Genomic DNA, 26,875 nt, shown 5'->3' on the forward strand with positions numbered 1-26,875 from the left:
CTTAAAAAAGCAAGATATAATACCAGACAGAAGTTGTTAATTTGTTCAACTACAGGGAATTGCCCAAAAGGAACAACCAATCAGACATGCATTTTAAATACAGGTCAGATCCCACAGCACTGTGGGGAAGACAGATTTGAAAGACATGTAGATCCTGAGAAACTTAACAGAAGACCATGGCGGAGGGGAAGGAAAAAAAAAAGTTAGAGAGGGAGGCAGCCAAACCATAACAGACTCTTAAAAACTGAGAATAAACTGAGGGTTGATGGGGGGTGGGAGATGGGTATTAAGGAGGGCACCTGTTGGGATGAGCATTAGGTGTTGTATGGAAACCAATTTTACAATAAATTTCATATTAAAAAAAAAAAAAAGAAAGAAAGACATTTGTTAGCAGGCTGTGGTCTACGTGAGAGGTGATGAGACCTCAACCAAAGCAACTGTGGTGGGGGAAAAAGAGGAAACAACTTCAGAGTTTCACACAGAATACACAATTACCTATCCAGAAAATTGTGCCTAACGTTTTAAACTCTGAACACATAGATTTTTAAAAATTATAGATAAACCATTACTAGCCTTCTAGTGGTAAATTCAGTATGTTGCCACCAAAAATATAAGCTCAAGTTTTGTATGATTATTTTAATTTCTTCTGTATCTAGTTTTCCATTATCCCTTCTAATTTTACCTCTGCCCTGTCTTCTTTTTTCCTTCATTGGGGTATTTGGTGGTTTACCTGTTTATTTTCTTAATTTTACTTGAGTGTAGTTGATACACAATGTTACATTAGCTTCAGGTATACAACTTAATCATTTGATAAGTTTATACATTTGGTATGTTCACCATCAGAATAGCTACCATCTGCCCCATTACATCACTATTACAGTATTATTTTAATCCAATCAATTTATTTTTTACATCAACTGGGTGTTCTTTTTCCTGTACTTTTCCTGCTTTTTCCTCTGCTTTCCTTGTGTTTATTGCTCTCTTAACTTCTTTGGTTAGAAATCCAATTCATTCATTTTCTTCTGTTCTTTTTAAATTATCTAGTGTTAATTCTTTAAGTGGTCAGAGCTATTTTCCTATGAGCTCACCTTTAGCCATAGTGTCAAAGTATAGCTATCGACAAATACATATACACGCACATTTTTATACATACACGCAAACACACACACACATCTCTACCACTTGGACTATCATTATTCTACAATGATATTCTGCCATGATATGGCAGAATCATGTACTCTCCATGTACATCATATCATGTACTCTACAATTTCAATTTCAAGGTGTCTTGTTAACCACTCCAATCCCATAGTCAGGGAATAGAAAGAAAATTCACACCTCCTAGGTTTGGGACCTAATATTAGTGAGAGAGTGTGTGTGTGTGCGTGCTAGGAAGCTTTCGCTCTGTGATCCCTCTTCTCTGCAGCTTCCTCAGAGGCTCCTATACTATTTTCTTCTGTTCCACTACTTCCTTATTGATTGCTGAAGGTAATTAGCTCTAGGAGACTATGCTACCACATGCTTTCCCTCTCAGTTTTCCTCTCATCTGTGAAAATCCAAATAGGCTCAGCAGTTTTTCTAGCTGCCAACACTCACCTATTCTTCCACATCTTCCCACAGGCTGTCTATTCATCCCCTTCACTACAGGCTTTTACAAACGGCAGGAAATGAGAATTCTCAAGATTTTGTCAACTTACCTTCCTACCACTTATCACTTTTGTGGCATGGGGTTAGGAGTTACCAAGAGTCATATTAAATATTCTCTTTTCTTGTCTCCAATTTTTAGAGATTTATGGAGCTTAGGTACTTCCCCATTTGCATTTTGTGTAACTTGACAACACTGAGTCAACTAAAAGCAGCCCTAAAATACTTACAATTGGCAGAATATACTCGTAAAAGCTGAAGACAAGGCAAAACCAAGCGATGATTCTGCAAATTCTGTTTGACCAAATTCAGAGTTATATTCAGAGCTCCATTAATTCTAGCTTTCACTCCAAATTTTTTGTCTGTTAAAAAAAAAAAATGAACAAACACATTTTAGCCATGTATAACTTTTGGATGAAATAAAAATGTCATAAAGCAATGAAAATTTAAAAACTTATATTATGAATTCATATTATCACACATAAAATTGACCAGAAGTAACTAAAATTGGAATTGCTTTCTTGTATATTTTTTATTTTTTTTTTATTTTTTAGAGGGAGTGCGCAAGCAGGGGAGAGAGGATCTTAAGCAGACTCTAAGTTCTTTCTGCAAGGAGGCTGGCAAAGGGCTTGACCCCACAACCCTGAGATCATGACCTGAGCCAAAATCAAGAGTTAGATGTTCATCTGAATGAGCCACTCAGGCGCCCCTCTTACATAATTTTAAAAGATTCCTTAAACTTTTAAAACATGGCCTGAAAGAAAGTACAAAAGGGCAAGTTGGGAGGACAGCACACAGGGACAGAGGTTGAAAAAGTTCGACTGTCATGAAAGGAATAATTAACTGCTCCACTACATACATTATTCAAAGGAACACCATCACAAGGTTAGGGAGAATTATAAAGAATCTAAATGTCCATTACCAATATTATTTATTTCATATGAACCATATTTTTCAGACTTAGAATATAAATTAATGAAAATATAAACAGCTTAAGTAAAAAATAATCTAGCAAATATTATCAAATAAGTTTCTAAAGGATCTAATTCAACACAGAAAAGGAGAAAAAGAAAAGTTCTGGATTTTTATTCTCACAAAGAGATTAAAATAGTCTAAGAAACAATCTGGATAACAAGAATAATGTTAAGATTTCAAACACAGAAAATAAGCAGGACCAGCAAGCAGAGTTATTTCATTAACAACAGGAATTTTACATCAAAAAGAACTAAACATTCCTGAGGAAAAACTACTCCCATCTGGGGGGGGGGGGGGGGGGACAAAAAGTATAGAAAGTCACTCAAAGAATTACAGCACAATTTCCTTGAATAACAAAAATGGAAAACTAGTACAAATAATAAAGGAGATACCACAAATTTAAAAGTACAGAAGACAATAAAATAAACCATAACTTAGAAGAGACATTAAAGAAATACAAATATAAATTCATGAATGTCTTAATTTCATGAAAAGCAAAGGAAAGCTCTAAAAAAGGAGGAAGCATGAGATAACAATAGTCATCATGAAATAAGGTTTTCTTGTTTTATTTCTCATTTACAGCAAAAATCTCAGCAGGGAGCCCTTAAACTTCAAATATGAGAGTTAAGGAAAAATAAAAGTTGACATATTTCTTACATTAACTGAATATTTGTTTAAGTATTAAGGCCCTTAAGACAACTGGAAAATTAAAGTCATCTCAGAGATGCTTTGAGGGAACAATTGTTAAAAGTATTAAATATTTATACAGTAAGGATATGTATGAAATACATAATAATACACTGAATACACATATGTAAACACTTTTTAGAATAAACAGTTTAACCAAAAGCTTCAAAGTTTAAAACTCATAGGTACACCACAAGGCAATGGCAGAACTCTTAAAAAATTGCTATACTAAGAGTTCAGAGAATCATTTTAATCTGTGTAGCTAGACTACTATAAACTGAATTTAGGTTCTACTCCAAGGATGCCCTTTCTCTGTTAACCTAACCTAAATCACCTTTGTTTCAAATCCCATGTTTTCTCAATTTCTATTTTTTAACATATTGCAGGTCTTAACTGTTATAATAATCGGTCTTACAATATTTTATATGTCTTTTGATCTTGACTAGGTCATAAGCTTTTTAAGCACTGAGACTGTGCAGTACAAATATGACTATTAATGAAAAGTGAACACATTTCACCTCCATGTTCCTCAAAGCATTTCCATCCATACTCCCTCCTTCCAGCTCCAACAATATCCATGCTATATGTGTCCTTTACACACATACAAATGCAGGCACACATACACTAAGACACACTTGTGATTTTGACATATTTTTCTTCCTTTTTTCCAACCTACGCAAAGGAATTCCTCGTGAATTTAGGATCTCCCATTCTTGCAGGCTACTGCAGTTGACTGTAAAAAGTAGCCCATAGCTAAGACTGAGAAAAAGCCGTACCATTTTAGATGTTCAAAACTGACCAAGTTTCAAGGCACACAGAATCAACGTCACAAATGGTTCTGTGATGAACACACAAGTGAAACCCTTACCTTTTGGTCCAATCTTTGCAAGAATAGAATGAATCTGCACCATTAACTCCTCATTCTGGGGAGATTCTTTGCTAGCATTCGTAAGTAACTGCAACAATATTTGTGAACCACCTTTGGCGACCAAGAAACTCGCTCTTCGACCTCCACCTAAAAAAAAAAAAAAAAAGATTGTTTTTAATTGTTTAAACAGCAAATCCTCCCATAACATATTAAAAACATCACAACTTGTTAGCATTCAAGAAATACTTCAAGAGATGACTTCTGAAATGAAATACCTCAAAATCGAATTTTCTTTCATTTCATTTACTATTTTAGTTAGAAAAACAGCAGAAGGAGTAAATAAAAGTGATGCCAAAATTCTACACTCAAGGCTCTGGAAATGGGTTTTGGAGTGGTTTGAGGGATACTGGAAGATCCCTCAAATCAAAAACAAAGCAACAGTAAGAGTATGACATTTCAGCTTCCAAATTCTGATACTCAGAACTGTCTCTATATGAGTATCAAAAAATTCCAAATAAAGTACACATAATACATTGTTGATCACTGTTTACAAACAGAAATTAGACCAAAGGAAACAAAAACTTACCAGCTGACACCAGCTCAACAAGAATGCTTAAGATATTAAGTGTAGTTTGAAGATCTTTCGTGTTCTGAAATAAATAGTTTATTTGCTGTATTAAACCATTGTAAATCTGTGATTCCCAAACCTTTTCTGTTCCTGTTGTGAACTACATATATTTTTACAAATGACCCTTCCAATTTCTCTGAGAACAAATGTATTTGGGCTTCCACTATTCCCACTCATCACTTCAGGAGCTTCTTCTTGCCCAGGAGACTGTTTGCAGGTCATCTGACCTATTATTTTCTTAGTACCAACATTATTACAAGAGGAATTCATTTGTCATTTGAATTCATCATCTTCTACCAAACAGAAAATACAAATAAATGAATCAAAATGTGAAAGGCACTACAGTGTATATATGGTGACTACCCAGTCACCTAGCTCCCCTCACAGAAGGCAACTGCAGTACCAGTTGCTTGTGTATCCAGCCGAAGATAATGTGCACACATAAAAGAAATCCATGTAAATGGAGGTGTATACACAGATTTCCACAAATGATATTCCCCTATGGATACTATTCTATACATTGATATTTTTATGTATGAACAAATGGTTTCTTAACTCTTTTTTAGGGGCTACAGGATATAATCCATTATATATGGTGATGCCATTGTTTATGAAACCAGTCACCTACTAATGGAGTATTTAATTTTTCAAATCTTTTGCTATTAAAAAACTGTAACAAAAAATTAAGTACATGTTTATACGGAATCCAGTACATCTCCATATGGGACGAATTCCTGGAGTTTCTGGGTCAAAGAATATGAGCATTTACTTTGATGAATATTACCAAATTGCTCTTCATGGAGTAATTTACACTCCCACCAACAATGTGGAAGAGTATTTCCCAAAGTCTGGACAACCAATCTAAGAAGAGAAAATGTTTAAATACTTTCCTTTGGTTACATTTCTCTTATTAAAAGCGATGCTTGGATCAAGAAAACCACAGATAAAGCAGAATTATGACCTACTTAGAGAATTTCTTCACCCCCAAAGTAGAGGAATGTTACAATGTTTATACAGAGGAATTTCAAAAGTGCTGTGTATCAGTGACTGGCAGGAGTCTCTTACTCTTCCCCTTTCCAAAAGGGAATGAGTGTTGTCTCTGCTTCACCATTTTAGCTTATAGACTAATGGAACCAAAAGGCCACATCTAGACCAGTTAGAGGATTATGCATTAACCAGAAACCCTTGTCTTAGCATTGGAGATATTAAATGGACCATCAACTCACTAGAGAGGAATCTGAAAGAAGAGAGGGCCAGACAGACATCTGTTAAAAAGAAGAATGGACTATGGCAGAATATTATTACGTATTTGGCAAACTGATTTCATCTTCTTCCTGGGTACACAGTCAAACCACATTTTCCAGCCCTCTGTAATTAGGTTTGGGCCATGTGACTGAGCTCAGGCCATTGGAACCTGAATGGAAGTTGTATTGTCATGTCTAGGCCTTACCCAGACAAGTCTCCCATATGTAATTTGCCACCTCCCACCCCTGCTGACCTCAGTAAATTGTGATAAAGCAAACAAACAAAACAAATGGTGTTCAATCTCAAGTGCCATTTGTGTTTCTTTTCCTGGGAACTGTCCAGAACGTCTACACATTTTTCTATTGGGTTACTGATTTAATTTTTCCTTACTCATTTGTAAAACTTCTTTAATATGTTAAAGAAGTTACACAAGTTGAATGTTTTTTCCTCAGTTTGCCAAGTGTCTAGGGTGTTTTTTTCCTATGTACTTTTGTTAATGGAGTTGAATTTATCCATATTTTCCTTTATAACTCCTGAGTCTTTTTTTACATTAGAAAAGCCTTCCAGGGCACCTCGGTGGCTCAGTCAGTTAAGCGTCCAACTTGGGCTCAGGTCATGATCTCACAGTTCGTGAGTTCAAGCCCCATGTTGGGCTCTGTGCTGGCAGCTCAGAGCCTGGAGCCTGCTTCAGATTCTGTGACTCCCTCTCTCTCTGCTTCTCCCCCGCTCAACCTTTGTCTCTCTCTGTCTCTCAAAAAATAAATGAACGTTAAAAAAAAATTTTTTTAATAAAAAAAAAAAGCCTTCCCTGTTTAAAGATTATTTAAAGATTTCTCCCATTACTTCCTCTAGTATTATGATTTTATTTTCCAAGCTTAAATCTTTGCTGGATATAGAACTTACTTTGGTGTAGGAAGTAAGGATCCGCTACACTTTTCTAAGTGGCTACTAATCTATCTGAGCTCCACTTAGTAAGTAATCCCTCCACTTCTCACTGATCTAAAATGCTACCTTTCTTAGATGATATTAAATTCCCATGTGATCTTTATTTATTTCCAGAATTTCTATTACACTGATGTCTATTACTCATGCATAATTTCTAAGCTATCTGAATTACTAAAATTTTATAGTGTTCTTTGATATTTGGTGCAGCAAGTCTTTTCTCATTACTCTCCTTTTTCAGAAATGTCCTTTCTACTCTTGCTTTTTATTTTCCCATCGGACTTTAGAAAGAAAACTGTTAATGTTTTTATTGAAATTACTCTAAACTGATGAATCAATTTAGGGAAAAATGACATATCATTTTGAATAGAAAGTGATTCCTACCAAAAAACATGAACTTACTCCCTGTTCTTTTTTTTTTCCAGCTCTACTGAGATATAATTTGACATATAACACTGTGTAAGTTTAAAGCATACAATGTATTCACTCCCCACTCTTAACACCGCACTGAATAAAATTTAAAATCCTGATTCTGAATATATCCTGCTGTTCCACCCAAAAATTTTACACTGGGATAGAAATTTAATTATTACCAACATAATATAGTTATTCAACCAATACATGCAGTAAACTAAATCACAAATATATATCACCTAACACAATAAATGAGAATTTCCAACATCAATCATTTATTTCCAGCTAATGCTTTCTTATTACCAACTGGACTGGCATGTTAAAATTTAAAATATGGTTACATGATAATCATCAGGGAATATACTTAGAGGTTTACCTAATATATGTTAGAATGCTTCTGCCACCGTTCCAAGTGATCATTTAAAACATAAAACTAACTTCCATTCATTGGCTTTACCTCTAGAATAAAACTTTTATACTTCATATATACATTTTTTCCTTCAGTCCTGGTTGGTATTAATAGTTATATTAATTAAAGCCTGTCAGCGATTTACCTCTAGGGTTGACAGCAGAACTTCCATTCCTGTAGAACCTTTGGCTGTCATTTCTCTCCTTGTCTTTTCTGAAAGGTATAAAAAAGTTTTCTTCTAAGATATGAAAGAAAAAAATTACATATAATTCTATTGTATAGCTAATGTAGAATCCACAGGACTCCATTGATTTAGTAAACATTCTAAATTGGTTCTTAGATGTTTCTCCCTCTGATACTGCTAATTATACTCTGTGGGAACTTCCAGATCTCAGTTTACAAGACCTTCCTTGCATTTGATCACATTTCCTATCATGAACTAGATGAATCCTTATCAATCCATCTGTAATCTTAAAATCAACAGTAAAGTGTAGATACCAGAACTGCAGGTGAGGTAGGAGTAGTAATGGTAGGCCTCTTTATTATCTTTATGACTAGAATTAGAAAATATTTAGTCAAAATTGGTGAAAACAAAAACCTAGTACCATTTTCAAATGTTTTTACTGAACTAATACTATTTTAAAATTCTGAATTACACAAAAATACAAAACTAGGGAAGAGCTGCTTCTGCAAGACTCTGGAGATCAGATCACCCAAATAATCCCTTTTATCTCACTGAGATTGGGAGCAGGGGGAACAGTATACATTTTCCTCTATTTAAAGGTTTCTAGAGCTTCTCCACGATTCTTTTCCTTTGATTGACAAGATAAGAAAGGTAGAAAGGTAGACATTTAGATAGACCACACACAAATTATATGTACTTTACCTATATCACTTCATTTATGACTCACTTTAACTGTCCAGGAGAAAAATTACTATTTTTACAGACCAGAAATTTGAGTTCAGAAAGAAGAAATCTGTACAATGTCATTGAGCAGGTAAGTGTAACAGTAAGAGACTGAGTGATCCGGATGTTTCTGAACCCAAAGCTTACAGTCTTTCACTGATTTAGTGTATTTCTAAAAGAGCCACAGGAATCATTCCTTTATATAGGACTGTTGGTACCAGAGACTTGATGACCCTCTCCAACTGTTTCACACCTAAACATTAGTGCCAGAAATTCTTTTAACATAGAATGACAATGCCATTCCTTTCACATTTTGAGATTTTAAAAAGAGAACACAAATAATCCATTCTCAATACAGCACATATTACATAGTAAAGTTCAAGAGATTGGTAATACCAAATGTGTTCTACACAGGGATGATCAAGGAGTCTAAGAGCAGAATGAGCCCCGAAGCCCTGATAAGGGGAGGGGGTAAAAGTGAGACTAGGCCTTTAGAACACCACACTTCTGCCCAAAGCAAATCCTGTTCAACTTGCATCGTGAAAGAACGAAAAAGCCATACGTGGTATAATTCTGCCACATACAAATTATATATTTACAATTTCACAAGGAAATGAAGTGTAAAATGTAGACAAGTCACAAAATCTTGGGAAAAAACTCATTAGTCTGATACCCATCTGAAAATTAGGTTATTCTAAATTATAAGTTATTACAAAAAGGGACAAATGTGCTACAGAGAAGTTATAGTAAAATATTATTTATAATAACTATTAGTAACTACCTACAAAATAAATATGGAGATTAGAAACCATATTTTTCTTTAAAACAACAAACTCATGCTATCATGCATCATCTTGGGTCCAGATAACGAATTTTGTAAAACTTACAGAAGTCTTACAATCTGTTTAAATATAAACTTGAATAAGTGACTGTTCATCTCCTTACCCCTTGCCATAATTACTAATGCTTAGAAGAATGACAAATTTCTTTACCTACCAAAAAAGGAAACACTCATAAATATTCGTAAAACTCAATTCCCTTTTAAAAAGTATATGATTCATGGGGCACCTGGATGGCTCAGTTAAGCAGCCGACTTCCACCCAGGTCATGATCTCCTGGTTTGTGAGTTCGAGCCCCACTTCGGGCTCTGTGCTGACAACTCAGTGCCTGGAGCCTGCTTCGAATTCTGTGTCTCCCTCTCTCTCTGCCCCTCCCCCACTCATGCCCTGTCTCTCTCTCTCTCTCTCTCAAAAGTAAACATTAAAAAAATTTAAAAAATAAAAGTATGGGATTCCTCTGCTGACCCTTCATTTCCCTGGGCCAGCTGCCTCCATCAGTAAGCACTGAGTTATAAAATAAATATTGTTTAAATATCTACAATGTACCCTTGATTTAACCTTTTAAATAACACAACTGATTTACTATTTTTTTTTTTACATTTATTTATTTTTGAGAGACAGAATACAAGTGTGGAAGGGGCAGAGAGAGAAGAAGACACAGAATCCAAAGCAGGCTGAAGGCTCGGAGCTGTCAGCACAGAGCCCAAAGCAGGACTCTAACTCACAAACCATGAGATCATGACCTGAGCCAAAGTCAGACACTTAACCGACTGAGCCACCCAGGGACCCCCACAATTGATTTACTACTAAAGCCAAATGATTTTTCAATATTAATCACACAGAATAGTCAGAAGACTGAGATCTCCTCTACTAACAGACCATTACATTTTCACTTTCATGGAAGACCAAAAACTCTCCTTATTGTAACATCCACGATCATCTAGTTTATTCCACACGCTAAACGAAAACTAGGTGCCATACAGTTTTTTACTATACTCTAGATTCTGTCATAATCTAAGGAGGTTTCGATGTCAATGATTCAAATACCTAGCTGCATAGTTTTTTGACAACAAAACCCTTCTCCTTTGCTCTAATTTATCAACCCTTGCAATTCTCGTACCCCAAACTGTCCTACCTCTGGAATCTTAACCTACGATCTCCCTCTATCAGACCCCAGACTCCTAACACTCCTTCTTTCTTTTCGAAAGATTAGGGAAGTCTCACTGTCACTTTCACTGAAACTTCCTAACTCATCAAAGGTAGTGCTATTTTCAGGTAAAATCAGGTCTAGACTTAACCACCACAAAGCTTTCTAATTAAGTAAATGCTAAAATGTGCATTCTCTTTCCTACATCACAGTAAAAATAATGCCATAAGAATTTCTTCTCCTAGTTTAAGATTGTTAGTACCAAAAATTCACCATTTCCATCCTTATTTGGAAACACAAAACTACTGTTTTCACTTACCTCAACTCACAGCCATCACCATCTGCCCTGCCATAGCCCACAGCTATTCCAAACGTTGTACCAGTCCTCTACCTGTGGACTCTCAATCCCTGGGCCTCTGTTCCCAACTCTCAGCATCTATATTTCCCTCAATGAATTGAGACAAAGTGATCTGTTAAGTATGGATGAAACTCTATAAACAATTACCAAAATCCATATACTCATGTATCAAAGCCTTGACAATTTTGCATTCCTTTTTCCAGTCAGGGTATTGGAAGAGGATGTGTCCTTTTTACCACATTCTGAATCCCATCCTTTCTACCTACTTATAAAGCTATAGCTTCAACCTCCACCCACATACTGTTTTTTATTTTCCCATATACTTAACAAACCTTATTTTACCTTGCCTCTTCCTCTATTTCTTTGTTTTCTCAGTGAAACTCTCTCCAACAACAGCAAAAAAACTCTATACTCCCCATCGTTATTTCATTTGCCACTCATATTACAGCATACTGTAATCTTCCTTCTAATTCCACCACTTGAAAGTGCTCTTGTTGTGGCCAGTAATTTATTATCAAGTCAAAAAGGTCTTTATTTTAACTGACCTCTCTATGTTACTTAACATTACTGACAATACTTCCTCCCTTGGCTTTTTCAAAAGTCCTTCCCAGTTCTTATACCGCTACATGCTTTCCTCAACACTTTCAATAATCTGAATGTTATATTTAACAGGCAAGGATTTTAAAGCAGCTATTATAATTACATTCTATTACATTAAGGAAAATACAAGGTCACTATGAACAAAAATATAGGAAATCACAACAGAAAAATTAAAAGTATGATGAAGAACCAAATGCACATTTCAGAAAAGAAAAATACAATGTGTGAAATAAATATCAGATAGACATAATGGTAGACTGCAGAGGAAAAGGGCAAAGAACTTGAATAGAAAAAGGGAAATTTATCCAATCTGAATAACAGAATTAAAAGTGAATAACAGGAGCCTCAAGGACTTCTGAAACAATCTCCACAAGTCTAACATATGTATAATTATAGACCCAAAAGAAGAGAGAATGAAGAAAATAAAATTTTTTGATCAGCCAAAAATTTCCTAAATGTGAAAAAAGACACAAATGTAAAAGTTTGAAAAGCTCAGCAAATTCCAAGCAGCATAAATACTAAGAAAACTACAGGCAAACTTCTGAAAACCAAAAGTAATGGAACAATCGTGAACTCAACCAGAGAAAAATGACACATAACTTTCAGAAAACAAAGATTCAAAAATAGCAGACATCACCTTTGAAATTATGGAGGCCACAAAATAGTGGAAGCACTGTTTTATGTGCACTCTAAATGCTGAAAGATAAAAACTGCCAACCCAGAATTCTATACCCAGTGAAAATATCCCTCAAGAATTAGGTGAAATAAATCCACTGTCAGACAAAAGGAAAAAAATTCTTAGACAGCAGACCCGTCCACTAGAAATGCCAAAGGAAATTCTGTAGGCTATCAGGGAAATTATACCAGACCAAACTCACATCTTTAGGAAAGAATAGAGCTTCAGAAATGGTAAATATCTGAGTAAAATAAAAACTACTTTTTTTTTCTTAGTGTCTTTAAAATACACATGATTTCTTAAAGCAAAAATTGTCTTTTGGGGTTTGTAACGTATACAGATGTGATAAATATCACAAGTATCGCTAAAGAATGTAAATATAAATGGATATATAACGTGCCAAGGATTCCAAATTTTATATGAGGTTACAATATCAATTCTAAGCAAAGGATAAAAAGTTACTGATTGTTTATTATGATTTTCAGAGGAATGATTTCTTAAAAATGCAAATAGGTATAACTAAAAAGTCAATAGGTAAATTAAAAGGGAATTCTAAAAAATGGTCAAATAATAAAAAAGAGGACAGGACAAAGAGAAACGAGAAATAAAAACAGAAAGGACAGAAAACAAATAACTATAAACCTAAGTCCAATTAATGTTATATTAAATTTTATCAAACTAAATGCTCAAATTAAAAAGCAGAGAATGTCAAACTGTTACCTACAGAAGACACACTTTAGATTCAAAAATACAAATAGGCTAGAAGAAAAAGAATAGGAAAAGCTAATCATGTAAACAAGTATAAAAAAGCTGGAGAGGCTATACTAATATCAGACAAAACAAACATCAAGGTAAAGAAAATTACTAAAGATAAAGATGAACATCCCATAATGATAACAGGGTAAATTCATCAAGGACATAAAAATCCTAAACACGAATGCACTTTGTCATTTTCACAGGACTCTCTTATAGCAAAATACAAAATGTAGACCGTTCCCAGAACACAAATCTCAGCTTTCTCCCTCTCTACCTCCTCCTGAGAAAATATCGCTTCACTTCCATTAATTTAACTACCAAGCTTTTGGTTCTCAATCCTGATCTTTATTCAGAACTCTGAAATTCAGCAGAATTTTCCACTTTTTCTCCTAACTATTTTACAAGGCATAAACTTGTGGAAGCAGTAATTACAATGTTGTAATTGTTGGGTTTCTACCATCTATGAACACAATATGTATGATGATAACAGCACAAAGGAATAAGAGAGAAATGGAGCTATATTGGGAAAAAAGTTTCAATATTTTATCAGAATTAAATTAGTATTAATCTGAAGTTCAATGTATACTGTAATCCCTATAGGAGCCACTAAGAAAACAACTAAAATCTTTAAAAACTAAAAGATCAACAGATGACACAAAAGAAGGCAGTAGAGGATGAGAAGAGGAATATAAAAGACCTGAATCATACAGAAAACAGCAAAAAGGCAGATGTAAACCCAATCATCCAAGAAACAAGTACATTAATTTGGAAACCAAAAATACTCAGATTAGATTTTTAAAAAGCAAGATCCAAAAATATACTATTTCCAAGAAACATGCTCTAGAATAAAAAGCAGAAACAGACTGAAAGGAAAAGGAGAAGGAAAAGGTATAATATGCAAAGAGTAACCATAACAGCTAGAAGGGTTGCATTACTAAACAGATTTTCAATCTAGAAATATTACTGGAGACAAAGACAGACATTTCATAATGGACAAACAGTCTTTGACATCAGGAAGATTTAACAACTCTAAATGTATACACACAGCCTCAAAATACATAAACCAAAACTGCCAAAACTGAAAAGGAAAATATACAGTTCACCAACAGGTAGAGAATTCAATACCCAATTTTTAACAATTAACAGAGAAGCTAAACTAGAAAATCAACAAGGTATATAAGATTTGAACACTATCAACCAAACTGATGTAACCAACAACATTGATAGGATACTCCACACAACAACAGCAGATGGAATACTCAAGTGCACATGGAACATTCTCCAGTGACCATATACTAGGCCATAAAACATGTCTCAATAAATTCAAAAGGACTAAAATCATACAAATCTCCAACCACAGTGGAATTAAATTGGAAAACAACAGAAAGAAATTGGGAAATTCTGAAATAATGGGAAATTAAACAACACAATGCTAAATAATCCATGGGTCAAAGAAGAAATCACAAAAGAAATTAGAACAAATGTGAACTGAATGAAAATCAAACTACAACATATCAATATCTGAAGAATGCAGTGTTAATAGGGAAATTTACAGCTTTAATGCCCACATTAGAAAAGAAAGGTCTCAAAATCAAAAATCAATAATCAAAGTTTCAATTTAAGAAAATGGAAAGGGAAGCAAAAATCAAACTCAAAGCAAGCAGAAGGAAGGAAGCAATAAAGATTAGAGATCGATGAAAGAGAAAAAAAGAAAAACAGAGGTAATCAAGTTGGTGCTTTCAAAAGAGCAACAAAATTGACAAATGTTTAGCTAGAACTGAGTCTAGCACTGTTGACATTTTGGGCCAAATAATTCTTTCTTGTAGGGCATTGTCCTATGTGTTACATAATGTTCAGCAGCATCCCTGGCCTCTCTCCACTAGATGCCAGGAACAATCCCCTTCTCAAATTTCACAACCCCAAATATCTCCAAACATTACCAGTATCCTGAGGCAAGTGGAGGGAAAAATCACCCCTGGTTGAGAACCGCTGAGCTAGACAGACCAAGAAAAGAGACAGATGACACAAATAACAAAAATCAAGAATGCAGAAAGAACATCACTTCCTACCCTACAGAAACTGAAAGGATTATAAGGGAATTATTATCAACAGATGTATGCCAACAAATTAGACCATTTACCTGAAATGGATAATTATTATGTTTCTAGAGAAAAAAATTAAGGGTAAATTACAAACAGTATCATGCATGCTGCAAATAAGTAGTACATTATTAAAGACAGAAAATGTAATGCGTCCAAGGAAAACTAGCACTAAATTGTGGAAATACATGTTTCAACTATGTAAACAGGTATTGTAGGAGTTTGGTGTTATTGTTGTTGTTGTTGTTGTTGTTGTTTTTTAATTACAAGTAGTACATTTAAATTATGAGTAGCATGTCCTTACTGCAACAAATCTAACAGTAGAAAAGTACCTTAAGTAAATTAGGAACTTACCTCATTCCCCTCCATTTCTATCCCATTGATAACTACTGCTAAACATTTGGTATGCATATTTATGGTTTTGTTTTTGCTTTTTTGCCTTGCTCATACAAACATTACATACATTTATAATGATTTTGTATAAAAATTAGTTTACACATACAGTTATATAAGCCAAAGAAACTTGCTTTTTTACTTAATATGTTAAACTTAGGACTCCAGAAACAATGCATATAGTTCCGCATACAAACTGTATGTTCCATATATCACAAATAACTCACTGATAATAGCTGCATAATATAGTTTTAAAGTTCCACAATTTGGCTACATCAAAATTAATTCAACCATTTTCTCACTGATGGATATTTAGGTTGTATCTTAGTCTTTGATAGGCAAACAATGTTGCAAAACATCCTCACACACTCTCTTCTATACTACCATTTTTATTTCAAACATTCCTGAGAGTCAACCAGCAAGTGCACTTTAAATTTTAATAAATATCGCCAGATTCTTTTCTTCCAAGTTAGTAATAATTACTGCACCACCAACAGTGTATAAGAATACCCTATTTTCCATGTCCCCAAAACAGGATATTATCATTTTCTAATTTCTGCCAACCTAACCAGTGAGAAGTATCTCTGTTGTTTTTATCAGTAATTCCCAACTTTCAAGGAGGTAAAGAACCTTTTCCTAGGCTTACTGGTTATTTGCATTTCTTCTTCCTTGAACTACAAATTTCTAATCTTTCTCTCTCAAATGGATAGCAAACAGCATCATCCTATAAATGATGACGGGACAATCTTCCACTTCTAACTTACACTGTGTTGACTGCCTAATCCAAGGCACTATAAACAAAGTCCCTGTATTACACAACTCAGGGGACAGTGCTTAGGGGCTGGTCCCCCAGTGGTGAATGGCATAGGAGAGGGGCAGTCTGGGTAGTGGTACACTTGGGGCATTTTCAGTGGTGATGCTGGAATAGGAGGGCTTCCAGGCTGTGATGGGAAAAGTCTGCAGCGGCAGAGGCAGGGTACACAAGTGTTATTCATGTGTCTGAGGAATTTGTTTTCTTTTGGTTTTGTTGGTTTTGTTCTGAAGAGGTATTTCATATAACAATACAATGAATATCCTTGGTACATCTAACTTTGCACCATTACAGTGTGCATCCTTGTATATAGACCTTGGTTGATAAGCACAATACTTCCAAAGGCTAGAATCCAGTTAGTGACTTCCTGAATTAAAAAGTACAGGCACATATTTTAGATTTTTGTTAGAAATAAATGTCATCTGTTAGAGATATCTCCTCAACCACCCCCGAAATACATGGACTGAATAGGAGGAAGTTATCAAAATAGTAATAGTCTATGACCATTTAGAAGGGTTAAGATACTGAGTTCTTAAACACAGTTCAATGCTTACTGAAGGACCTGAAACTTCAGAATAATGAAATAATTGAAAATTAAATAAAATACTAATTAGGGGCACCTGGGTATCTCAGTCGGTCGGTTAAGTGTCCGACCTCAGCTCAGGTCATGATCTCACGGTACATGGGTTTGAGCCCCACATCGGGCTCTGTGCCGACAGCTCAGAGCCTGGAGCCTGCTTTAGATTCTGTGTCTCCCTCTCTCTCTCTGCCCCTACCCCGTTTGCATTCTATCTCTCTCTTTCAAAAATAAAAAAAAAAAAATTCTAAAAATTATTTTAAAAAATAATAAAAATAAAATACTAAAATTACAAAATGTCTGGACTTTAATTTTAGCAGAATGTCTTCAATGTATCACTGTTAAATATTAAGGCAGCTGCTGGTTTACCCTTATTTAACTAAAGAAAAATCAGGTGTTTTGTGGGTTTTTTTTTTGTTTTTTTTTTTTTTTGGTTTTTGGGGTTTTTTTCTGTTTTTGTTTTCGTTTTAATCAACCACAGGTTTTGGAACCTTAAATTCCTTTTTTAGCATCTACTGAAATGATTAAATAGATTTTATTTGACCTGTTCAAATAATGTTATACTGGTATAGTTCGTGATATTAAGCCATTTTACATTCCTAAAATAAGTGCTCTTTAGCAATGACATTCATTTTTTAATGTATACTTAGACTTAATTCACTAATGTTTTATTTGGGATTTTTCATATTTGTATTCCTAAGTGCAAAGTCAGTACCCTTCCTCTTTCGTACTCTGTCGAGATTTTGATACCAATTCAGTAATATTGACTTCATAAAATAGAGCACTGAAGCCTAACTACAGGTACCATTTACTGAACATTTTAGCATTCTTTTTTTTTAAGATTTTTTTTTAAGTTTATTTATTTTGAGAGAGAGAAAGAGAGAGAGCACAAGTGGGGAAGGGGCAGAGAGAGAGGGAGAGAATCTCAAGCAGGCTCTGCACTGGTGGTGCATGCGGGGCTCGAACTCACTAACTGCCAGATCATAACCTGGGCCAAAGTCAGATGCTTAACAGACTGAGCCACCCAGGTGCCCCTGAACATTTCAGCATTCTTTTTATATGCTTCCCATGTAAATTTCATGATAATCACATGATTTCTTATCTCTATTTCGGAGATGGTGCAGCTGAATCCCACAGACTCAAAATCTCCCTCAGATCACCCACCACTGAACGAAAGAGTTTGCATTTCAAAGTAGGGATCACACTAGTAACCAATGTTCAGTGCTACTTGCCATCTTTGTGTCAACATTCTAGAACAAGAAGCACTGGAATTAAGTATTGTTTGAAAATGGTTCAGGGAATCATAATCATTTCTGGAAACAATGCTTTGAATAGCAATACCTTTCACAGTTATTCAGTTTTCTACTTCCTGAGTCTATTTGAGAAAGTTCAATTTTTACAGAAAATCATCTATTTCTCCAAAGTTTGAATATTCTTAGCATCGACTTTCGAAGAACTAAAAAAGCATTTCAAAAACAAGAGACTAAAGTTTACCTTGACTTTGAGCCAGATGAAGAATTTTTGATGTAACATATCGGGCAGTATCTGATTCTGCAGATTCAGTATTGATCTTCTCCAGCTGAGCCAGGAGTCCCACGATCCGTGAATTATTGGTAAGGCTAAGAAGAATGTTACTTTATATTAGGACACATTCTACATCAATTGTAAACTCAAAACTAGAAGATCACCGTTTAAAAAAAAAAAAAAAACTCTACCCTTCTAAAAACATTAAGCTTTTACATCACATTTCCTTACCCTGTGTTATATAGCTCAACATTGCTAAAAATTCTATTAATTTAAATGAGAAACACATTCCATTTCAGAAAACCACAAATATGCACTCAACCCTGCCCAGCAATCTTAAATCACACCCTGAAAGTTCATCTTTACACTCTCCAAAAAGATGTCTTACATTTCCTATGCTCACCTCAAAACTCTAATCATCCCACCCACCCCAGTTCACTCTCAGTGCCTTGCTTTATAATCGTTATAAGCTCAAAAAGGCACACACTCATCTTCCCACTACCAGATCCTTAAACCTATCTGATTCTCTATCCACATTCTTTCTTCTTTGTTCTCTTTCATTATACATTGCACATTTGATACTGTTCTAGGTATTACAAACAGTAAACACAACAAAAATTCATGCCCCCTACAGACTGAACATTCCAATGGTGAGAGATAAATATGTTGATAATCATACAGTATTTAAGGTGGTGGTAAGTGTTATAAAGAAAAGCAGATTGGGGGAATAAAAGGTGCAAGGTAAGGGATGCAATTTTAGACAGTGGTCAGGGAAAACCTCATTGACAGGGTATCATTTAGGGAAAGACCTGAAAGAAGTAAAGGAGTAAGCTGTGCAGAAATCTGCAGAAAGAGCTGTCCAGGGAAAAGGAGTCATGACCACAAAGACCCCAAAGCAGGGGTCTGCTGCATTCAGCTAAAGTGAGGTGACCCATGTAGCTGGAGCAGACTTAAAGGAGAGTAACAGTAAGATTTGAGGTCAGAGTGGGGGTGGGGTTGGACAGAGCACCAACATTTAAAGCTTTGCAGGCCACTGTAGGGATTTTGGTTTTTACCCTAAGGGGGATGGAAAGTTTTTGAAATGAGCGATGTGCTCTGATGTTTTAAAAAGGCTCTTTGGCATTTGGAGACTCAAAGAACAATCCCTCCCCTATTTACTTGCCTCAGCCCCTCCTGCATTTTCAATGTCTTTGCTCCTTCAATTACTTGTAGTACATCATCTCCCTCTCCCCCTTTCAACTGGATCATACCCCCCTGGCACACGAATCTCCTGCAGGAGCTCCCACTAGCTGCCACGGCATTTCCGTTACTCCTTGAAGGAGATGTCTGTGCTTGCTCTCTCCATTTTCTCACATACTGTTCACTTTTCAAGCTTGCCTTCTGCACCTCAAGATCTTCCAACCTCCTGTGGTCACTTCCTTCCTCGTTACACTCAGTCTCTCAGCACTATCAGCTCCCTCTTCCTTCATCTCCTTCTTTGGGCTTCAATGACTCCACTCTCTCATGTTCTTCCTGTCACCACCTCTCTGAGATCTCGTGATTGGCTCCTCCTCCTGTGACACATCTCTACATGCTAAAGACCCCACACAGCTCTATCCCCAGCTCTCTTCTCTTCACTCTCTCCACTCTTCAACCAGTGTGGTCTCATCTAATCCCACCACTGTTAATTATGATCTAAATGCTGCCTGGCTCCTACACTCAACTCCAGCCTCACCCTGATAGCTTACTCAACCTAGCAAGCCCAATATAAAACCACCCATTCTTCCTCTCAACCTATTCTTCTTCCAATCTTAATGCTCCCAACTCCCAAACTCACGTGAAACCATCAGTTGCTGAAGACAAAAATCTGGGCTCCCTTCCCCACACACCAACCCAATAACAGCTCCATCTCTGAAACATCTCAACTTCATCCACTTGTCTCCCTATCTACTATTACTACCCAAGTCTAAGCAATCATTCTCTCTTGCTTGGAAATCAGAGCCTCATAACTAGTCTGCTTTCATTCTTGCTTGCCAATAATCCATTTACACGGTACTTTTTTTTTTTATCTTTTTGTTTTGAAATAATTATAAACACGCACAGAAAGTTGAAAAAATAGTAGAGTGGTCCCTTCCATCTTTCGCCTAGTTTCCCCAATAGTTACATTTACATGAACTACAGGGCAACAGCAAAAACCAGGAAATTGATGTCGGTTAATTATACAGTTCTAGGCCACTTTATCACATATGTAGATTTATAGAACCACTAATATAATCAAGTTGCTGCCGAGCTAAAACCCCTTCAATGGCTTCCCTTCAGCCGTTAGGCCAAATCTTATTTACTTATCACAACATACTAGACTTTATATCATTTGGCCTCTGTCTACCTCCCCGACTTGACTTCTCACAATGTTCCCCTCACACACTGGGATCCAGTTCCAGTGGCTTTCTATCAGTTCTTTGAATACGACATGTTTTTCCCCAACCTCAAGGTCTTTGTATTTGCTGTCTTCTCAATCTGGAGGGAGGTTTCTCCCAGCTCTATTTAGAGCTGGCTCCTTCTCATTTCAGGCTACGGCCCAACCATGGGACCATTTCCTCACCAGCCCTTCCACTTCCAATATTAAAGTGTACCTATAGAGAATTTATCACAATCTGTAATTACGTAAGCTCCACAAAGGTAGAGATCTTGCATGTCACCCAGTATTTCAAACACTGACTGGTATAGCATAGGCGATACACATCTAGAAACATATGATAAACAAACAATATATGTTTTTTCAGATTAACTGTGCCCAATGCTTTGAATTTGGAAGTACTTCAACTGAAAAGGTATCTGAAGTTTGAAAAATACACATTAAGCACACATTTGAAAATATACCTAATATACCATTTAAAATAACACAATACAGGGCACCTGGGTGGCTCAGTCAGTTGAGTGCCCAATTTCCGCTCAGGTCATGATCTCACAGCTCGTGAGTTCAAGCCCCATGTAAGGCTCTGTGCTGACAGCTCAGAGCCTGGAGCCTGCTTCAGATTCTGTGTCTCCCTCTCTCTCTGCCTCTCCCCTACTTGCTCTCTGTCTCTCTCAAAAATAAACAAACATTAAAAATAGTTTTTAATTAAAAAAAAGAACACCACAAATGCACAAAACCCATGTATGTGTATGTATAATATATATGTGTATATACTATATGTAATGTATAGATACTTATATCATTAAAGACTGAACTCAGGAACACATAAGAGAATCTAGCTATCTTTCATTAAGCCACACATTAAAGATATTTGCAAAAATGTAATAAAAAATGCCAGTCTTCTATCTTTTTGAAAATATAGTTACTTCTAAAACAAAATGTTATATTATTATACAATTGGTTTATTTCATTTTAAAATGAATAGTTTTAATTTCTCAGTTTTAATGTATAATACCATAAATATCAATAGATAAAATAACTCACATCAACAAAAACTTTTTGGAGTCTTCATCAATTTAAGAGCACTAAAAGGTTCTAAGCTAAAAAATTTAAGAACCACTCCTCTAGGCTTATCTTGCACATTTTGTGCTCCTGACCTAGAATCAGCCCTTTCTCCAAAGAGCCCTGGTTCTTTCTGGTGAGAAGTGGTACTAAGACACCACAGTTTGCAAACTAGGGAGCAAATACATCTTTAAAAACAGTTCCATAACCCAGATTTAAGAGAAATTTGCATTAAGGAAACCAAATTCTGAAATTTAATAACTGAGTGTTTCTTAAATTTTCTCCATATTATTTTTCTCTTAAAGGTCATCTCTGTATTTTTCAGTAGCTAATAAAACATCTACTATTCAAAAAATTCATGAACATACAAAACACACTAAGTGTAACACACATTCTGTTCTATTCCAAATTAAAAATTTATCAGTAACTCTTAAAATTTTTAAATTACACCAGTGTATACAAAGAAAAAAGAAAAAAAAAAACCTTTCATCGGAGTGATTCCATTCTGAGAATCATGCTCTTTCAAATGGATGGATGGATGAATTTTTGGAAGGGAAGCAAATAATTGACAACACTGGCAAATCAATTTCCCTTTCTATTCCTATTTTTCTCATCTACAGAATGAAAACTGAACAAAATACTTTAAGCCACCCCAACTTCGCTCTAAGAACGTAAAGCTGCAGACACTAATATTGAAAGAATCACCGGGTGAACACCAGAGGGCAGCTCTACCTTCTGAATAATTTTCAGACTTTGGAAAATCTGAGGGTGGTGATAAGCTATACGACTATTCAATGGACAATCTGAACTACACTGAGAAAAATTTTAAACAACAAGGCTCAGAAAAGAATGTTATCTTCCCTGCCTTACCCTATTCTTAGACGAATCAAAATGAGGCTCAGACCAAAGTTCAGAGATTCAACTTACAATTGTTAATTATTATGTAGTGAAAAATCATGTAATTGGAAATATGAACAATATGAAACACATCAAATCAAGTTAACCTCCAAATGGACATTTTTTTAGGTTTTTTTTTCTTTTTTTTTTTTTTTTGAGAGAAAGAGGGAGGGAGAGACAAAGAGAGGGACAGAAAATTTCAAGCAGTCTCCACACTATCAGTGCAGAGCCTGGGGCAGGGCTCAAACCCACAAACCATGAGATCTTGACCTGAGGCAAAATCAGGAGTCAGATGCGCTTAACTGACTGAGCCACCCAGGCGCCCCTCAAATGGATATTTTAAAAATGATATCATTCAAATATCTGTTTCACAGTGGTCACCTACTGCTTTGATATTTGGGTTTACTCTCAGAGCTATTTTTCTAAAAGCATAAATTTTCTTGGATATTACAAAAGTCCCAATGATGTACAGATATTAATCTGCAACAAATTATTTCCCAAGCAAGTGCAAGGGCTATAGAACCTACCTTCATATTATAAACAAATGTTATTATCTTTTTCACCTTAAAATGTAGATAATAAAGATGTCCTTGTAAAACAGGTAAAAATATCTCACAGCAAAAAAAAAAAAAAAAAAACAGAAATATACTAAAGTTTTAGACTTAAACATGAATCACAGAAATTAAGTTTTAATTTCAAACAATACAGTTTCATTTCTAAAATGCACATTTTAGAAATGTCTGTTCCTCATTTATAGGTCTTTTTTAACTGTCTTTTATTACTTTTGCTTTGTTTACATTTTTACTGTTTCTCTCCAAATACTGAACACAAAACTTTATTTTCTTCCATCATAAATCAAAGGACAATGAAAAACAGAAATTTCATTATCATTCTTCTGTAGAAATAGTTAAGTATTTAAATATGTATGTTTGGAAAACAATATTATTCTAACTGGAAGAGAATAGTAACTATTTCTCTGACTACTTATTAGAATTAAATGCAATAAAGTCTTCTCTAACAATAAATTCTAGTTCAATACTACCAAGTGACTTGTTGTTAAAGACAACCAACAAAATCTTGTTAAAATTGCAAACTGCCTAAATTTATACTAGCATCAGCAATAATTAGTCAAGTTTTCCTTGAAATTCCTTCACCAAAGTTAGTAACATGCTAATTATTTTCTATTCATTATTCATTATTTTTTATAACTTCTCTGGTAACGTTCCACTGGGATTTTAGGTACACGTTTATGGCTAACTGCTTTGCCCTGGTATCTGTCCTATCTTTCAGAATAACAAGTTTCAGTCAGGTGTGAGTCACCCTGGTAAGCCACACTTCTCATTTTTAGGTTAATGTAGAAGTTAGTATAGGCTAGATCACAGGCTCTCAGTTTTGTTTTAGTGCTGTTTTTTTTTTATTGTCTCATGATATCTTTATATTCAAAAATTACTGGGGACCCCCAAAGAGGTGTTATTGTCAAGGGAAACAGAAATCATCCGACAAACAACCTGCTAAAAAAAAAGCGTCCAACTCTTGATCTCGGCTCAGGTGACAATCTCACAGTTCTGGGATCCACGCTGGGCTGGATGTGGAGCCTGCTTAAGATTCTCTCTCTCCCTCTTCCTCTGCCCCTCCCCCACTCGCTTGCAGGTACACTCTCTCTCAAAAAAAAAAAAAAAAAAAAAAAGAGAGAGATATCAGTTCTCCCCAAACTGATCTATAGAATCAAGGCAATCCAATAAAAATCCCAGCAGGTTATTGTGTAGAAATTATAAAACTGATGCTAAATTCACATGAAAATACAAAGAAACCTAAAATACACCAAACTTTGGAAATAAAAGAACAAAGTTGGTGGACCAACACTAATTATGAGACTCATAAAGCCACCAAGGCAGAGAGGTATCAACACCAAGATAAACATCTAAATCAGTGGAATGAAACAGAGTCCAAATACAGATCAACACATACATGACAACTAATTTTTGACAAAGATACAAATTGTTGATTGAGAGGATTTTGTAGGTATAAACAGACCAAACTTACCAAACTGCACTCTCTATGTACAGTTTGTTGCACAATGATTGTATGTCAATGAATTTGTTTACAAATTATAGGTGGCCTTAGTAAGTACTCTTGGGTAAGACAGAAACTACACAGAAATGGATGGAGCGTGTGAAAGGAGATGTAGATTGCATTTACAGACCATTTCAAATTTTTTTGGCTTTTAAGGAAATCATATATATTGGGTAGAGACAGAAGAGCAGAGTCTAAATACTGGGAAGCCCAGATCTTGTTTAAATAGTAATGAATGAAGAAGTTAAACATTCAAGACAGAAGAACAAATGATTAAAAGACCCTGAGAAGGAAAGAGGGAGGTGAAATCAATAACACAGGTGTATTAGTCTTTGACAATAAAAGAGACACATTCTCTGCTGCAATAAGTAACAAGACGATAGGCAGAGGATGGGATCAAATAAAGGGGAATATGGAAATTTTTGGTGCCAGAAATACGAGGATAATAGATTGTATTATCTCTGTGATATCATAAAGGGAGGCCATTTGTTAAGGATATGTATTTGAGATGTCTGAGGATTTCAAAGGTTTGAAGGGTAAAAGAAAGTATAAAATAATCATTACAAAAATTGAGAAAATGAACTTTCCAGAGAACCACAGTCACAAGATTGCTGGGCTCAGTTCAGGCCGATGATCAATAATTTTTAGTGATATCTGCCAAGTTAGTTCATCCTCCAATGTCATTTAGCTACTCAACAACAGTTTATCCAGAGAAAGGACTCCGTCAGATGGGTGTGATGGAAAATAAAAAACGAGGTAAAGCCATTTCAGGTATTTTCGAGAGTGTAATGATAGACAATGGATTCTACACTGGGTAAGAAAGGAGGAGGTGAATGAGAAAAAATAGAAGTCAACAGATTAGCACTCTCAGTAAGGGAGAACTCTTGTAATACAGACACTGGAGCAAGTGAGCTAGAGAGATAAAAGATTAGAGCAAGGCAAAAGAAGGATTTGACCCTTTTCTATCTATCTCAATTTATCTTACTGAATTCAGGGTTTTTCTTAGTTTATTTATTTATTGTGAGGTAGAGACAGAGAGCACAAGCAGGTAAGGGCAGAGAGAAGGAGAGACAGAATCCCAAGCAGGCTCCATGCCATCAGTGCAAAGCCCAATGGAGGCCTCGAACCCATGAACAATGAGATCATGACCCACACCAGGATCAAGAGTCGGACACTTAGTCGACTGAACCACCCAGGTGCCCCTGCATCCAGTTTTCTTCACAGAGCAGTATAACAAGTATTACTAGAAACTAGAATTTCTCTTAGATGAAGGCCATTTGCAATGATCCCAATTTAGTTCACCTAAAACAGCAGCAAAAATAACAATAAATATCCAGTAAAATCTATTTCAGGAGAAAAAAATGAAAACTAACACTAAGAGCCAGAAGTTGTCAAACTATAACTTCATATTCTTATGAACAACAAGCTAGTAATTCTAGATACTTTAGCTAATCAACAGAAATAGCATTACTTGTTCCACCTAATCCCAAAAAGAAGACTGGTGCTCCTTTTTAAAACACAGTCAGTACTTAATTCCTTTACTATAGAAATTACAGAAATACTTGAACAATGAAATTTGTTACAATGTATCACATAGTTAATACCTGGAAAACCTAACAATTTAAGGAATAAATCTTATCTAAATAAACTGTGTGGGGCACCTGGGTGGCTCGGTGTGTTGTGTCTGACTTCAGTTCAGGTTATGATCTTGTATTTCATGAGTTCGAGCCCCACATTAGGCTCTGTGCTGACAGCTCAGAGCCCAGAGCCTGCTTCGGATTCTGTGTCTCCTTCTCTCTCTGCCCGTCCCTTGTTCATGCTTTGTCTGTCTCCCTCCCTCCCTCCCTCTCTTTCTCTCTCAAAAATAAACATTAAAAAAAATTTTAGGGGCTCCTGGGCAGTTGAGCATCCGACTTCAGCTCAGGTCATGATCTCACGACTGATGGGAT

At 35.5% G+C, this 26,875-nt stretch overlaps 1 protein-coding gene across 3 annotated transcripts in view; it reads right to left on the reverse strand.

The window, feature by feature from the left end:
* The window catches only part of AGTPBP1 (ATP/GTP binding carboxypeptidase 1), a 162,087-nt gene that overhangs the window by 110,138 nt on the left and 25,074 nt on the right, over positions 1-26,875 (reverse strand). For all 3 annotated transcript variants that reach the window (XM_053907839.1, XM_053907838.1, XM_053907840.1), the window contains exons 3-7: positions 18,470-18,594; positions 7,958-8,025; positions 4,761-4,824; positions 4,175-4,321; positions 1,875-2,006 (exon numbers count right to left, since the gene is read on the reverse strand). In XM_053907839.1, coding sequence (XP_053763814.1) covers positions 1,875-2,006; positions 4,175-4,321; positions 4,761-4,824; positions 7,958-8,025; positions 18,470-18,594 — 536 coding nt within the window. The remainder of the gene's footprint in view (positions 1-1,874; positions 2,007-4,174; positions 4,322-4,760; positions 4,825-7,957; positions 8,026-18,469; positions 18,595-26,875) is intronic.

The sequence above is a fragment of the Panthera pardus genome, unplaced genomic scaffold (genome assembly GCF_024362965.1).
Source record: "Panthera pardus isolate Hobbes unplaced genomic scaffold, ASM2436296v1 HiC_scaffold_20, whole genome shotgun sequence".
Lineage (NCBI taxonomy): Eukaryota > Metazoa > Chordata > Mammalia > Carnivora > Felidae > Panthera > Panthera pardus.